This window comes from Blennius ocellaris, assembly GCF_963422515.1.
Source record: "Blennius ocellaris genome assembly, chromosome: 3".
Taxonomy (NCBI): Eukaryota; Metazoa; Chordata; class Actinopteri; order Blenniiformes; family Blenniidae; genus Blennius; species Blennius ocellaris.
The window spans coordinates 14,671,525-14,686,768 of NC_137652.1; the positions used below are offsets into that span (position 1 = coordinate 14,671,525).

Here is a 15,244-nt window from a genome sequence, read left to right on the forward strand (position 1 = left end):
TAAGAAATATTTAAAGTTGTGCAATAAAAAAAAATCTTTTGAAAGAGTCATTCCTGAGCAGTCATTAGGCATTTATAGTCATTCAGGGGAACAAGATATTTAGATGACACTTGGTGGATTAAAACATTAAACATTAAAAAAAAAAAAAAGTGTTTTACCCTACAGACTTGACGTCCAAAAAAACTGCTGAGCTGCAGCGTCTACCAAGCCAAACTCTGGCTCTGGGTAGGAAACGCTTTAATACATCAGCAGATCCCATTTAGAAAAGCACAAACACCTGCGCAGCTCCTCCCAGGCCTGAACCCGAGACAGACAGGTCGCCATCGGCTTGACTTCTCACTTAATCCACTCACTTCTGATCGCGTATCGATGATCGATCTCCAGATCTGAGGTGAGTATTTTAACTGGTGGTGGACAGTCGTGGCAGCAGACCGGACGTGTTCCTGCAAGTCTCAGCCGCGCCATGAGTGCATTTTGAACTGTTGTTGCCACCAGGCCCTCACGATGACTACGTTAGCAAAGAGGCAGATCTAAATACACAGATCGATTAACTTGAAGATGTGAAATCACGTTAAAACTTTGGAGTGAGTGACGTAAGATCATCGATCATGGGTTAAACTATTTAACTTTAAGACGGTGTCCACGTAATTCTGGCACACTTTATCTTAAAATGGCTGAATACTTTGATTTGGGATTGTACATATGATCAGATGAAGTGCGAAAACAGTTTTTTAAAATAAAAAATAAATAAATTGTTGATTGCCCCTATTTTAAGCGTGTCACATTTTAAAACTAAACTATTAACATTTTCAGGGGCTTTACTTTTGTCACGGTCGACTTGCATATACATATATCACTTTCAAACAGATGTCACGTTCACTGTTACTGTTTTATGTGACATCACATGGAAGTATCTGATTATGCGCTCGTGACAGTTGAACTTAAAAATGAGCGGGAAAAAAAATACATAAATTGCTACATTAACGTTCTGGAACGCTTCAAACGACACCGACGGTTCGAAAGTTTATCACTTTCTTTCGGGTGAGTTACTAAAAGTGACTTTTTTTTCAACAGGGCAAATGAATGTTGAAATTATTTGAATGAAATAAGTTATTAGGATTTTTTTTTTTTTTTTTTATGACATGTTACTGTAAGTCCAGTAGAAACCTACAACGTTTGTTCTTGTAAACTAAAAAACAAAACGCCACGTATCTCAAGGAAGTTCTTCCAAACTCTTGAGTTCATGTTTGGAACAGTGCAACATCCTGCTTCCTACTATCCTGCTTGTAAACGCAAACAAACACAGCACTAGCTTACTTAATGTAACATCTGTTTATGAAACTTGGATGAATTAGCTATAAGATAAGATCAGGCCCATTGTTAGGCTGTTTTTGGGAGGCATTGGTTAAAATATTTGCAATATTTTGTCTGCTTTTTGCAGTAAACTAGACACCACAATGCTCAAAAGATAGACAAAATAAGAGCAAGCAATGTAATCTAGTCAAGAATTGGTTTCTATAACATACTGGATAAAACCTATCGCATAAAGTCAAGTCCGCTTAATTTATAAAGCACGCTTAAAAACAGCCAAAGTGCTTGACAGGTGTAATGCCATATATCAAGTTGTCAGTGATTATGTAGAATTAAAAGCCAGAAAGTACATGTGTGTCTTCAGTAAGGTATCAAGAGACCGAGCGCTTCAGGTAAGTACTTCCACATCCTGGGTGCAGCCATGGTAAAAAAGCACAGTAACCTCTATTTTTTTAGTCTGGATCTGGGAACTTTAAGGATCATCTGATGAGCCGACCTCAAGGATAAAACTGCAGTATGGACATGTAGAGGCTCAGATAAATATAAAGGTAGAAACTCATTTAACACCTTAAAAACAAGCAATAGAATATTAAAAACAATTCTGAAGCAGACAGGATGCCAGTGGAGTGATGCGCTCCTGTTTTTTTTTTCTTTTTTTAGTCCCAGTTAAAAGTCAGACAGCAGCATTTTGTAAAGTTCCGAGGAGGCTCTTAACGTTTCGCTGCTCCACTGGCTGCTGAAGAGCAGCATCTTTCCATCATTTCAACATGGGTAAAATGTGGAGGAGTAATTCTAACCAAGGGGAGGTCAATAAAAGAAACTTAATAATAAAGTGTAGATCCTACATTAAAAAAAAATACACATAGTCTCAATATTTACAGATACAGTGTACACTAAGACAGGTGCGATTGATAAGTTAATTTCAAAACTGGACAACACAGACATGACATCTGTTGAGAGACTCCTGATCTACAATCTGTTTTTGTTTTTACCCGTGATACAGGAACTGCTTAAAAGCATGAGCACTGAACAAAGAGCACAAGCCACCTTCATTCATGGAAAAATGAGCCAGGAGGAACAAGATGTTTCTCCATCTGCACTCTTCTACCTTTTCCAAGAGGTTTCTAAACTCGCCCCCTCTGCCCAGAGCAGCTTTCCTGTCAATGATGCACCTTTGAAAAGGCCAGGCGAAGTACAGAGGAAGGATCCCGTCGTACTTGCAACCGAGGAGAAGGACGCATGTGTTTTTCAATCGTCAAACATTTCCTGCCACAGCCAGATGAAAAGGGGAAAAGAGGAAAGTCGAGATGACGAGGTCTTGACTTCAGACGAGCCACAATGTGAAAGCAACAGTCCCTGGAAGGTGCTCGGTCTGATCAACCTTCACTGTGAGAGGCTTCTTTATCCAAACCAAGGGGAGTTCAATCACAGCTCTACCACAAAATGGATAAATTCAACCACCAGTTTGTCGCCTGCAGCGCCGGACGTTACAGAATCAGGAGTCAGAAGTGAGCGTGATGAGACTGGATGTACTTTGGGGCCGTCATTTCTTCCTCCTGAGGGGCACCAGATGGCTGCCAGTTGGGTGGATGATGTGACAGACAAGTGCACAGGAAACTTTGACGAAGATACTGTTGTTCAACCAGGGGCTGTTGTGAAAGCACACACTGTTGGGGACACACAGTTTCTGGAGGACAATGCACCAACTGCTTTACAACCACAAGATGGGTTCATGAGAGGGGACGATTTTACTGTTAGCAAACGACTGGAGTGCAACCAGGAGGTCAGAAAGGCCCGTTCCGCAACTGAGCAGGTTCCTTTGGAAACACACACCGACAGTGCGTGTTTTGATACCCCGATGACACTTTATGAAAATGACGAGGCTCTTACAGCTCCGTACAAGCCCGCAATGACACTTGACCACAATGCAAACATTTTATCTGCTGGGGCTCCATCTGATAGCCACCCGCCACCCCCAAGCTTCGTCACGCCACTTTTGGAATCATCAACGCCCGCATTAAGCACCGCAGAGAGCCGCCACTCAAATTTACAACAAAATGACAAAATCACAGCATCTGACTGCACACTCTTTCTCACTGATGAAGTTTCCCCTCAGAGGTCACCATTGTCTTTGCCCTCTACATCTTCACATAAACAAATTTGGGAGCAGCAAAATGAAGAAGTTGGTCTCGCCCCTACCTGCCAGTGGAAAACCAAGAGACCCAGGAAGCAGCCCCATCCCTGTCGCAGTGCCGACGGCCACGATCCCGACTTCCAGGGAGTGGCGTTCAGGATGGACACACAGCTGGATGACACCAGGGAACAGTGTCGGCTCTGCATCACTTCAAAGTACAGGTAGGGAGGGCGTCTTTCTGTCAACAAAATCATGGTGAATAGTTTACGCGTGTTCCCGTTACAGCAACGAGGTCCACAAGAGCACAAGAAAACCGAGGCTGAGGACACGGGCCTCCCACAGGCTCCATAAAACAAGCAGTTCGGAAGACGAAAATGACTCGACGGCTAATATTTTAAGTGAGTACCTGCACACTTCAATGAAGCTGCTAGTTTGACCAAGTAACAGAGATGATTTTCACGATGCTGAATTTAAGCTGAATCAACTTTAATAGCACAAATGTGTGTCAAGTGAGGCTTTACTGCCGGCTGAAATAGAGAATGTATCATACATATTTAAGTACTGTTATTTAAAAAGCTTTACGCACGAATAATTAATGCATTGATTGACTTCTGTGAAGTCTTTCTCCACCGTTAGTGTCAATGCCCTTCTTTTCCACTAGATGTCGCCACAACATTAAAACAGGTCACTGACATCTGGAGTGAGGGCAGGTGTGTCAGCTCAGCTGTCTTGTTCATAATAGTACATTAATGGTCACACTGGTTTGCAACCATGCCTGTTGTAATGATATTAATAATAATAATAATAATAATGCATTTCAGTCAGGTATTATTCACGATTTCCAATTGTCTCTGAGTAATGGAAAAAACATTGAAAGTAATACTGAACTTGCATACATTTCTGTGCTTGTGTCGTATTTTCTGCTGAGCAAGACATGGTGGAATGTCCTCATAAAATTGACTGCAACACAAACTCACCGTGTTTCACCTCTTGTTTTACAAGAGGGCAAAGTGTGCGCTTCATGCTGCACCAGAAAAACCCCCATGTGGAGAGACGCGGAGGACGGGACTCCACTCTGCAATGCCTGCGGGATAAGGTAATTCACTGAGCTTCTGAACTGGTGTATCACAGTGATTCCAACATTAGAAATCTGTTATATAGTGTACATGATAGTCAATTAAAAAAAAAATAAAAAAATTGAGTACGAAACCTCAGTGAAGAACTGTAATGAATGCAACTCAGACTGTTGAAGCCTCGCACAATTCCAACTTCACAATTTCCACGAATTGTGCATCACTTGACAAGAACTGTCCTGTAGCAGTGTCGACTTGGGCCCCTGATCATATTTAAAAAAAAAAAAAAACATTCTCTAGAAGAATATCACGGACATCGTTGCTCTTCTTTTGCCCCATTACCAGCCTCGGCTGTGGAAAGATGCCGTCTTTCATTGCTCATGTTACGCAGATGTCTTGCAGAAATGTAATCAACTGAAATCTGGCTATACTTGACAGAAACCTTCCATTACAGGAACATGCCCCACACACATGTTTTCACATATTGTTCCGAAGATGACTTTATCAAAACACTCTTTGTGTTCATTTGCCGGCGCTTCCCTCCTTGAACGTCTCGGCGGACGACGCTGAACTCGACCTTTGAGAAGGAAGCCGGCACTTACTATGAGCAGGCAGTCCTAAACTACCACAGTGAAAATGTAGAAACCTGTCCGTTAACGAAGATTTGACGTCACTGCACGTATAATTGCAGCCAAATGTTCAGAGGACACCTACCCACCACTGTACTCTTGTCGGGCTTTTACAGGTATAAGAAGTACAGAGTGCGCTGTGTCAACTGCTGGCACATCCCTCGGAAAGAAGGCAACTCCAACTCACACTGCCTCAAGTGTGGAAACTTTGTGAAGCTGACCTCAGCGCAGCGAAAACACACCACCTAGAAACCCCAGCGCAGGCTTTAACGTGCTTCTCAGTTCTGTGCAGTTCACTACAGGTGCATATACATAAATTATCCGGAGAGAAGCATTGGCAACATACGGGTGTCGACTAAGGTGTTTAGATTAATTTGACTGCTTTAGTGCGACAGACACCAGCACTTGTTCGGTTTGCTTTTCAGAGGAAGAAAGTCATTGTAACTCTCTGAAGTGTATCATTTGTTTGGATCGCCGTTTTTGGTGCAGTGATTTATCTAATACTTCTGTTTGTGTGTTTGTAAGTTTCTATGGGTTTGGGTCTATAATAAATCGAGTGAGATGTACCCGTTTGGTTTGGTCTTTCATGTTGCGCGTGCGTCTCAGCAAGGCCCACAGCTGACATAAATTCCCCCCCCCCTAAAAATGCAAGGATGATAAAAATGATTGTTTCAGAAGTTTGCTCACGTCACATTAAACTGGAGCAAGAAGGAAGAAATCTCCAGTAATAGGGCTTCCCACAGTTTCCTCAGCCCACCCTGCAAGGGGGGCTCACTCGCCAAGTGGGTGGCCTCGCGCAGATTGATACAGTGCAGCTATTATTTCAAAACGGATTACGTCTTCTTCTCGAGCGTTGCCTGTTTTCGCCATGTGCTTGAACCATCCAGCAGGAACGCAGAAGGGAAATGAGCGCGGTGCACGCCAAGGACATAAAAGATAAAGACATGCTCAATAAAATTCACATGCTTGTTGGGATTTTTACATGTGTATTGTAATAGAAGAGTCTCACCTGCTGCGGTCATGCCAACGTCAACTGTGGCGAAGTCAACAAGTTGGTTGAACTAAAAATGATTGATGGACAAAAGAATAAAACTGAAAAACTAAAGTTGCCTCAGATATTTTTGTTGAAATTCTTACATTGTTAAAAAAAAAAAAAAAGTCACTTTAACACTATGATAAGAAAGATAAAAGATCCCAAATTTTTAAAATAAATACATTTTAAGGCGAGAGTAACATGTTTGACTGTTGTGTGTATTTCACTTCACAGTAAATAATAATGATCAAGGATGGCAAGTAACCACGCCTGAACTCGACTTCAGTATTTAAACAAATTCAATTTCTGACACTTTTTTTTTTTTTTTGTAATTAATATTTCTACTTCAACACATTTTAAATGTAAACATCTTGATTCCTGGAGTCATTTAACCGATGACAATAGTGATCATGTCTTTTTAATTTTTTAAAAACATAATCTACTTGTGAAGCTAATGAATCTGCATGAAATGATCCATGAGTTGAGAACAGACTGAAGTGGCACCAGTGTGACACTTTTAAAATTTCACATGAGCAATCTCACCCTACAGTCTAATTAGAATTAGCTAAGGGTCCAATCATAGTTATGGACTTTAATCCGACTTAAGTTTTCTAAACATTAATAACATCTTATAAAACTAACACACACTAGAAGTGTTTGGGCTTGTTTTGGAGCTCATGATCACTTTCAGTAATAGATAGGTAAAATACTTCAAATGAATAATAAAAGCTATGCATTTGAAAGAAGGTGGCATCTCCTGAATAGAGTGCGTTTGTATGATCCATATTAAATGCGTCTTTAAATAAGAAAATACTGTTTTGGAGGGTTTGAAATCCGTGGAGAATTACTGAAATGACATCCTTGGTATCCATATATTACTCTGAGTACATGATAGATGATATGAGGGTTTTTTAGGACTGTTTATATGACGAGTAGTGCAGTAGCAGGGGAGGAGGAGGAGAGGGGGGGGGGGGGAGGAGGAGGAGGAGGCTGAAAAGTCAAAGCAGCAGTCCGATGCGCAACTTTTTTTGTGAATGAAAGGAGAAGAAGGGGGTCCACCCTTTCTGTCCTGAACAGGCTCCGATCGCCGCCTGTTGGGGGCCGCCGTCCCACCGGACACTCTGGATCATGACCCTGGACAGCAAGCCCATGGACGAGACGGACTGTGGTGAAGATGTGAGGGGTATCGATTGCTCAGAGTTCAACGGGGGGAAAGTGGAGTTGGAGCGATCCTCCCTCAGTTCAGAGGTGAAGCGGGAACAGGGCGACTTTGCAGAGCGGCCGCAGGAAGGTCCGACCAGGAGAGGCGCTTCAGCTTCAGCTTCAGCGTCTGCAAAGCCTCCCTACTCATACATCGCCCTCATCACCATGGCCATCCTCCAGAGCCCCAAAAAGAGGCTGACTTTGAGTGAGATCTGTGACTTTATCAGCCAGAGGTTCTCGTACTATCGGGAGAAGTTCCCTGCGTGGCAGAACTCGATCCGCCACAACTTGTCTTTAAATGATTGCTTTGTCAAAATGCCCCGGGAGCCCGGGAACCCGGGGAAAGGGAATTACTGGACCCTGGACCCCATGTCCGCCGACATGTTTGAAAACGGCAGCTTTCTTCGTCGGAGGAAACGCTTTAAGAGGCAGCACTTCTATCTGGGACAGATGAAGGAGTCCGGCGCGCCGGAGCGCAACGTCATTCCCGCAGCGTTCCCTCTGATCGGAGCGCACAGGATGGCTTCTGCCCCGCACGGTCTGGACCTCTACCGCGATCTGGCCATAGAAGGCCGTGTGGGCTCCCACGTTTGCCCCAGCAGCATCCCACCTGTCAGCAGCATCATACCTGCGCTCTCCTCGATCCTGTCCAAGAGTTTCCCCTCCAGTCAGACTTTTGAACATTTCGACGCACGACGCTGCGCCGCGCTTCCATCTCTGGCTCCCAGCTTCATCCCCCCCGGCTCGGTCCACGGAATGATGCCCAACTACCCGGTTTCTCAGCTGCCCATCTTCCCCACAGGGATCATAAAGTTGTCGCCTGGTTTAATTTAACCCAACAATGTTTGTGAACAGATTTCCCTCCTTTCTGCTGCCATTACGCACGGTACAGTTCGACAACGTCCTTTTTCTGCGCAAAACTCCACAGTTTAAGCCTCGTGGGTTGAAGTTTTCTAACTAATTGTACATTTGCTGTTTGTAGTTGAATCTAGATTCACATTTGCTTTCTATGTAATTCAAATTAATGAAGTAATCCTGATGCATAGATATTTCAACTGTTACATTAACTGAACTTAAACATTATAATAATAATGAAAAAACAATAATGTAGCCAAGACTTGAAAAATGTGTCAGGATGTCGTATTTGAAAAAGAACCAAATATACATATATATTAAAAACAATGTAATTAGATATTATATCAAGCTACACTCCAATAAAGCTAACTTCAGACTAATACTATTTCTTCTGTTAACACTGAGCATTTGGGCCAATTTTTAAAGTTTGACGTTAAAAGAAAAGTTATAGTCCACAAATAAAATTTAGAACATTTGTTTATTGTTCTAAACGTCTTATTTGTCTACCAAACAGTTGAACGAGAGCAATTTAAAAAACAAACGATACACATTGACTTTCTTTCCTTCTTTCCTTCTTTCTTTCGATATAAATGTATATTAAAAACATCTGCACAGTTTCTCTTCTTCCCCTCCCTTTGTTGTCTTGTATAATAAGTTGCAGGTTTAATAGAGTTCCTGCTGGAGGTCTTCATCACAGCACATGCTGCTTTACACAGTCATGTACATTGTCACATACGTCTGAGAGCTCACGTGTCTCTTAAAACTACGCATTAGACCGTGATGGATTATTTGTAGTGTCGTTTAAGTTGATGTTTGTTTGTACACAGATGAGTTTTGGAGGGAAACAATCTGCAAATACACAATCTGACTTACACCGTTTGTCTTTTTTTTCTGCAAAAAGGCTTTTCCACTTAAATGTGTACTTGAGTTCTATTGAACAAAATAAAGTCACATCTATAAATCAGCAATGGTAAAGCTTTTGTCTCAGGTTTTAAGAAATATCGCATAAAATAATTCAGAAATGATTGCAAATGACATCAGGCATAGAAAAATCCCAAAAGGAAGATTCAATGCATTAATTGACTGGAAAAAAAACAACAAATAAGAAACCTGAAATGATTGTACTCTGCTTCTCTATAGGTTCATGACAAACTTCACAGAAAGACCAGAAGTCATAACTAAACAACTCCAAATAATTATGCAAGTTCTTTCTTTTCATCCCTTCCACTTTCTTTTCTTCTATTCCAAAACATGAATACACAAGTGGAATAATTGTTCAATGAAGGTTTTTTGTATGTTTTGATGGTTGATGACTGCAGTCCATTACTTTCTAAACTAGATGTCTTGCTTTGAAAAGCAACCCTGCAACTCACTTATATTTGTTTAATTTATTCATCTATGGTTAGAGCACAGTTGTCTTGATACACGTGATATAAAAGTCACTCTTAAGCTATATATGCAAAGGTGCAAAAAACCTCTCTTGATGAAGGCGAAGCCTCCAGCAGAAGCACTCAGAAGTGGCATATATCGGCTTTAACCAGTTAAAGATTGAGGACAGTAATGAGGGAAAAGGAAAGGATAGATGTAATATCTTCAAGGATTTAGGCGTAGGTGCGACATGGCTCATTGCCGGTCTTTTCTCATCTTTAAACAGCTGCCTTCCTCTTAAATAACCCCTCGGGGAGCAGTTTGCTTGTCCCGGAACACTCGAGTCGTATTGAGTTTTATTCAATTACAGCACACGTGCACACTTACAATCCTGTTCCCCTCGCTGGAAAAAAAGAAAAGCCTATAGATCTCCATGAAGCATGACCCATTAAAGTCAGTCAGTGAAGTGGGAGCCAGAGTCACTGAGATGGACTGTGGCATGAGCACTGACACAGGAAATATGATTTGAGTGTGTAACAAGTGAACCTCTTTACAATCTCTCAGACCCGGGCCGGCAGCAGAGCCTCTTTTCTCATCCACATCTGGAAAGAAATTGAAAGATTTTATTATAAGATTGAATGACCATATACAAAAGCCCATTTCACTATGATCTAATCATTAATAAGTAGACTCGTTATGCCATAACTTTAACACTTTGAGTGTAGGTGTTTTTTAATTTATTCTTTTAAAATCTGTGTGTCAATGTCATGTGGGGTTTTCACTTGGATTACATTTCCAGACCTGTTTTTTTTTTTCTCATCTGAAAGTCTTGTTTCTTCTATGTTGTCCCTAAGAAACACAAATGTTTCAAATGATCAGTTTCAGGGTGAGCGAGCGGGAGCTCATTATGTTTTGTCTGGCTGCTTCCAATGTCTGCTTGTTTGGTGGTTATTTACAAATGAGGAAAAAAAAAAAAATGAGTCCATTTTTTTTTCTTTTGCAATTGACTCATTATTCACTGATGCTTTGATCTTATTTCAAGTCCAGACTGTAGTCAGACTCATTTTCCCCTGTCGCACATCAACAACAAGCATCGGGAGCACTCAAAATTTAAAAAGGTTAGGACAATATTCAGAAGGTAAAAAAAAAAATAGATTGCATGAATGAACAAAAACAACATATCTAAAGTTACTCAGTTTTCCTTTCCATGAAGAATCTGAACTTGTATTTAGTTTGATGACAAAGAAATATCTTGGGAGGGAAAAAAGTAGGCACAGGGCATGTTGACCATTGTGCACTATGTCGTCTTCTGTGTCTAAATATGTAAGAAGTGACAGATCTGGATGAAGTTCAATATTGCTTCTATTTATTTTTTTTTGTACCTCTTTCTCAGTCCCAAACCTGAGTGACGCACATGAAGCATCTGATGTTCACTAGAGTTCTGGACCTCTCCCACTGGGAAGCCATGCTGTTGTGATGGATTTAGTATGTCCTCATTGTTCTACGGAAATATGCAAGACCTTTCCTAAAAGACAAGTTGTCTGATTGGAGCAATTGTTGCACGTTTACGTCAGCTTACCATGCTAAAGACACAGTTACAACCCCTTACCATTGCTTTTGTCAGAGTAATAATCCAATTTTGATTGTATTGGGAAACTTTTTCATCGTGCTTCAGAGAGTTTTCAATAAATTGCTTGAAGGACTGATCACACGAGTAATCCTTTCTGGAGTCAATAACTGTCAGTACAGAATCATGACTGGTTTCTATGCAATGTAATCTGAGGTCTTCATAAACACCAGTATCCAACAATGACCTCTCCTCACCCTTTTGCGGGTTGTTCTGTATTTTTGAGTCATCGATTGGTCACCGAGATTATTAATTCCACTTTCAATTATTTTGCTTTGAGGAACATTTTTTTATTGTTCTTAAAAAAAGTAGTGATTTTGCAAAGATTGACAAACTATTACCCATCTTTACCTTATAAAAGCTTTGTCTCTCTAAAATGTTAATGATTATAAAGCCCTACGGGTATTCTTTGGCTCATTCTATTTTTAGATACAATTTGGGAGTAAATATAAATATGGGAGTATCCTGTTTTCATTGACATTTCATCCCACCATTGGTGAAAACATTTCTAAAGTTGTCTTTGTTTTATTTATTTAGGACTGATAATTCAGTCATCATGTCGTCAGTGATTATCACACCATTCATTTCCTTAGCAATAATTTTTAATCTCAATATGTGACATCAATATGTAAACACATTCATTTGGATCACATACACAATATATTCAATTAACATAGATCATAACAAAATAATAAAATCAAGACATTAAAAGGATATGATAAAAGCAGGCATATTTGTGAATTAAACGTTTGGATAAACTGAATGTGTTAAATCCTTATTGCAGATTAAATACATTTATTTGTGGTAAATAAAACAAATAATCTTGTTATATATATATAAAGCTTGATGTAACATAACTTGTCATTTGTAGTAGAGACAGTATGAAAAAGATGTGGGAGGTGGGGGCGTGGATTAAAAATAGAAAAACACAAAACTGTTATTTTAATCTTAGTTAAGTCACCTTAATCATAACCCAGCATCTAATGTAAATCTGGCTGCTCTCGTGTAAACAGGCTCTGTTGTATTTAGGATTGCTGTATGGTTACGGATCTTCACAAATAGATAAGTGTCTGTGATCACCATTTCATTTAACATTCTTCTTCGTCTACCATCAGTTGTCTTCTAAATATGTGTTGTTGGTGGTGGCTGTTCATTCAGTTTTTATGTATTTAACTCTCCATTGCTTTGGTCCTGTGGATGTTTCACACCATCATTATGTCAATGACAAATACTGCATGGTCAGAATAATTACAAATGAACTGATTCAAACAAAATGTGAACAAGTGGAACAAAAACTGGTGAAGCCCACAGCAGCTGAAAAGAAATCGTATTATTTTTACGGCTGTGGTCACGATATGGGACAGTAGTTGGGCTTTGCAATGCCTTTGTCAACCTCACTGAAGTGGAAGACTTTACAGGCTATCTGCTCAAGTTCAGTAATCCTCCCACACTCCATCAGACACACAAACCAACCATCATCAACATAAGCCAGGTTGGAGTAGCCACTGCACCCTTTGTGAATGATCCAGGGTCTGCTCCATGCTGTTGGGTTTCGGGGACTTTTGTTCAGATACACGGCTAAATGCTTCCTTGTGGTTTTGTCGTTTGGGTGGCTGAAGAGCAGCCACTTGTTTTGGTTCTGGCCTGAATCCGCCTCTGATCCTTGAGCTGGAAAGGCAACTACACTCCCCTGACAACCGCTACCCGTTTCCACCAGCATCCCATCTGCAAGTGTTTCAAAACTCTTTCCTTTATCACCACTCAAGGCCTCCACTCGATAGCCCCTCACATTACGGGCATTGCAGTAGATGAAACTTTGACCATTCTCGAAAAACTCTGCCATTTCGCACTCACCTGACTGTGTCCCAAGCATTGTGCCAAACTCCCATGTTTTACCAGAGTCATCGCTGTACAGAGAGAGCGCGTATGCAACCCGTCTAAGACCGAATAGGTTGACAGGTATAGGATAAGCACTGACTGGGACAATTAATCTACCCTCTTCTGTTTGAAGACCATGACCCGGCCCAACAGCAAAAGTTGCCCATCGTTGAATTTCACTGCTCAGGTTGTCAGTCAAGTTAATCACATTGGTCCAGGTTTTTCCCAGATCGTTGCTGGTGATGAAGCAGAGACGGGTCTTGTTAGTGCCACGTCTTATCTGATCCCAGTCAGAGAGAGTGCCTTCGATACAGATGAAAAACAGGAAGAGAGTTTGGCTGTTTTTGTCGTACACTGGACAGGGGTTCATAGGACGATATCCATCCATTTTTGCCTCATTCACGGGTTCATGGGGCGACCACTGAAAGAGAAATCGTTCAGGAGTAAGTGTTTTTAAACAGCACACAATCTTGACAAGACTGGACTACAGTATTCACCATGACAGTTTTCTTCCCCTCAGAAACGTTCAGCTCTCCTCTCCTCATAACCAGCATCTCTGTGGTATTGTCACTGGGAGCCTTTCTCTCTTCCGCGAAGGCGAGAAGAGTTTTGCTTTGTCTTTCGTAGAAAAGAGCCGGTATCCGATAAAATGGTCCAGATTTGAAGACAGCTGATTCTTCAGGTTGGGAAGCCTCTAGAACCATAGCCATGGTAAAGGTCTGTGCCTTAACAATACAACAAATAAAAAAAATTATATTTGAACTGTTTGATCATTCAAGTTTGGCCAATGATTTTGGTTGTGTGTTTTTTGATTATGTGCTGTCAGAGTTTTCCCAAAGAATTTGATGCCAAAAATAACAAACGAGTCCTGAATTGTTTGGTTAATGGATAATGGAAACCAAGCACTTCACCGCCACAGTTCAGTTAGAAAAGAGATTTGCAAGTTCAACTGATTGACTGCAAACATGTAAAGACAATGGTAGTGTGATATCAACTTTTCAACAGAAACAATGCATTAAGATGGCACAAGATAAAATAAATAACTCACCAGGGATTTATTTGCTCTTCTGCAAGTGCGTGTCTGTGTTCAGTGATCTGTTGCCTCAACCTTTCCCACACATGCGCAGATCACACATGACTCAGAGCAGCCGGAAACCTTAAGGAATGAAACTTCCTGTATATTACAGTCCAAAAATATGTGGTGCAACAGGAAGTAAAAGTGATGACTACAAACAATCTTATCACACGTCTTTGATAAAAACAGAGAGAGAGAGAGAGAGAGAGAGAGAGAGAGAGAGAGAGAGAGAGAGAGAGAGAGAGAGAGAGAGAGAGAGAGAGAGAGAGAGAGAGAGAGAGAGAGAGAGAGAGAGAGAGAGAGAGAGAGAGAGAGAGAGAGAGAGAGAGAGAGAGAGAGAGAGATTCTTGCATGAAATAAATCTATAGAACCCTTACCCTGGCTGTGAGTTTCAGGTCATTGTCATGCTGGAAGCCTCAGCAACAATCTACTTCTTACTGAGGGAAGGAGGTGGTTGTTGCCCAAAACCTCCCGATGCATTGCTCCAACCATCCTCCTCTCACTACCTTGCAGTCGCCTGGTCCCGTTTGCAGAAAAGCACCCCCAAAGTCAGATGTTTCCACCTCCATGTTTCATGGCTGGGACGGTGTTCTTTGGGTTGTCCTCATCCGTGTTCTTCCTCCAAACATTGTGACTATGACCAAAAGGGTATACAAACTGTAAAGTTAGCTATGCCATCAGAAGGCAAACACAGAGACAATATAGACAGTCATGCCTATTATTTCCAAACTAGTGTCACCACCAATTACACCAAACATACTGTATGGGGGGGGGGGGGGGGGGGACCAGAGTCTCCAGAGGAAACCCCTCAAGGAACAAGGAGAATATGCAAAGTTCAAACAGAGAGGCCTGGAATCAAACTGGATATTTCATTGGTATAAGGAATGATTCCTAATACACACACACACACACACACACACACACACACACACACACACACACACACACACACACACACACACACACACACACACACACACACACACACACACACACACACACACACACACACACACACACACACACACACACACACACACACACACACACGGAAGAAA

General features: G+C 41.3%; 2 protein-coding genes across 3 annotated transcripts; one reads left to right on the forward strand and one right to left on the reverse strand.

The window, feature by feature from the left end:
• Positions 1-7,231: 7,231 nt before the first annotated feature.
• LOC308128688 (forkhead box protein D3-like) lies at positions 7,232-11,270 on the forward strand. The gene has a single exon (XM_080494348.1). It carries the CDS (start codon positions 7,309-7,311, stop codon positions 8,215-8,217), a length of 909 nt encoding a protein of 302 aa, XP_080350474.1. The 5' UTR covers positions 7,232-7,308; the 3' UTR covers positions 8,218-11,270.
• A 790-nt stretch (positions 11,271-12,060) lies between these two features.
• LOC308149212 (sialidase-3-like) lies at positions 12,061-14,822 on the reverse strand. Of its 2 annotated transcripts, none has more exons than XM_080520886.1 (4): positions 14,693-14,822; positions 14,160-14,267; positions 13,609-13,836; positions 12,061-13,532 (listed from the first exon to the last, which is right to left on the reverse strand). In XM_080520886.1, the coding sequence occupies exons 3-4, from the start codon at positions 13,819-13,821 to the stop codon at positions 12,582-12,584; spliced, it is 1,164 nt and encodes a 387-aa protein (XP_080377012.1). In that variant the 5' UTR covers positions 13,822-13,836; positions 14,160-14,267; positions 14,693-14,822; the 3' UTR covers positions 12,061-12,581. The 2 variants fall into 2 exon arrangements, with proteins under 2 accessions (XP_080377012.1, XP_080377011.1); XM_080520885.1 differs by having other exon boundaries at positions 14,564-14,699.
• Positions 14,823-15,244: the final 422 nt, after the last annotated feature.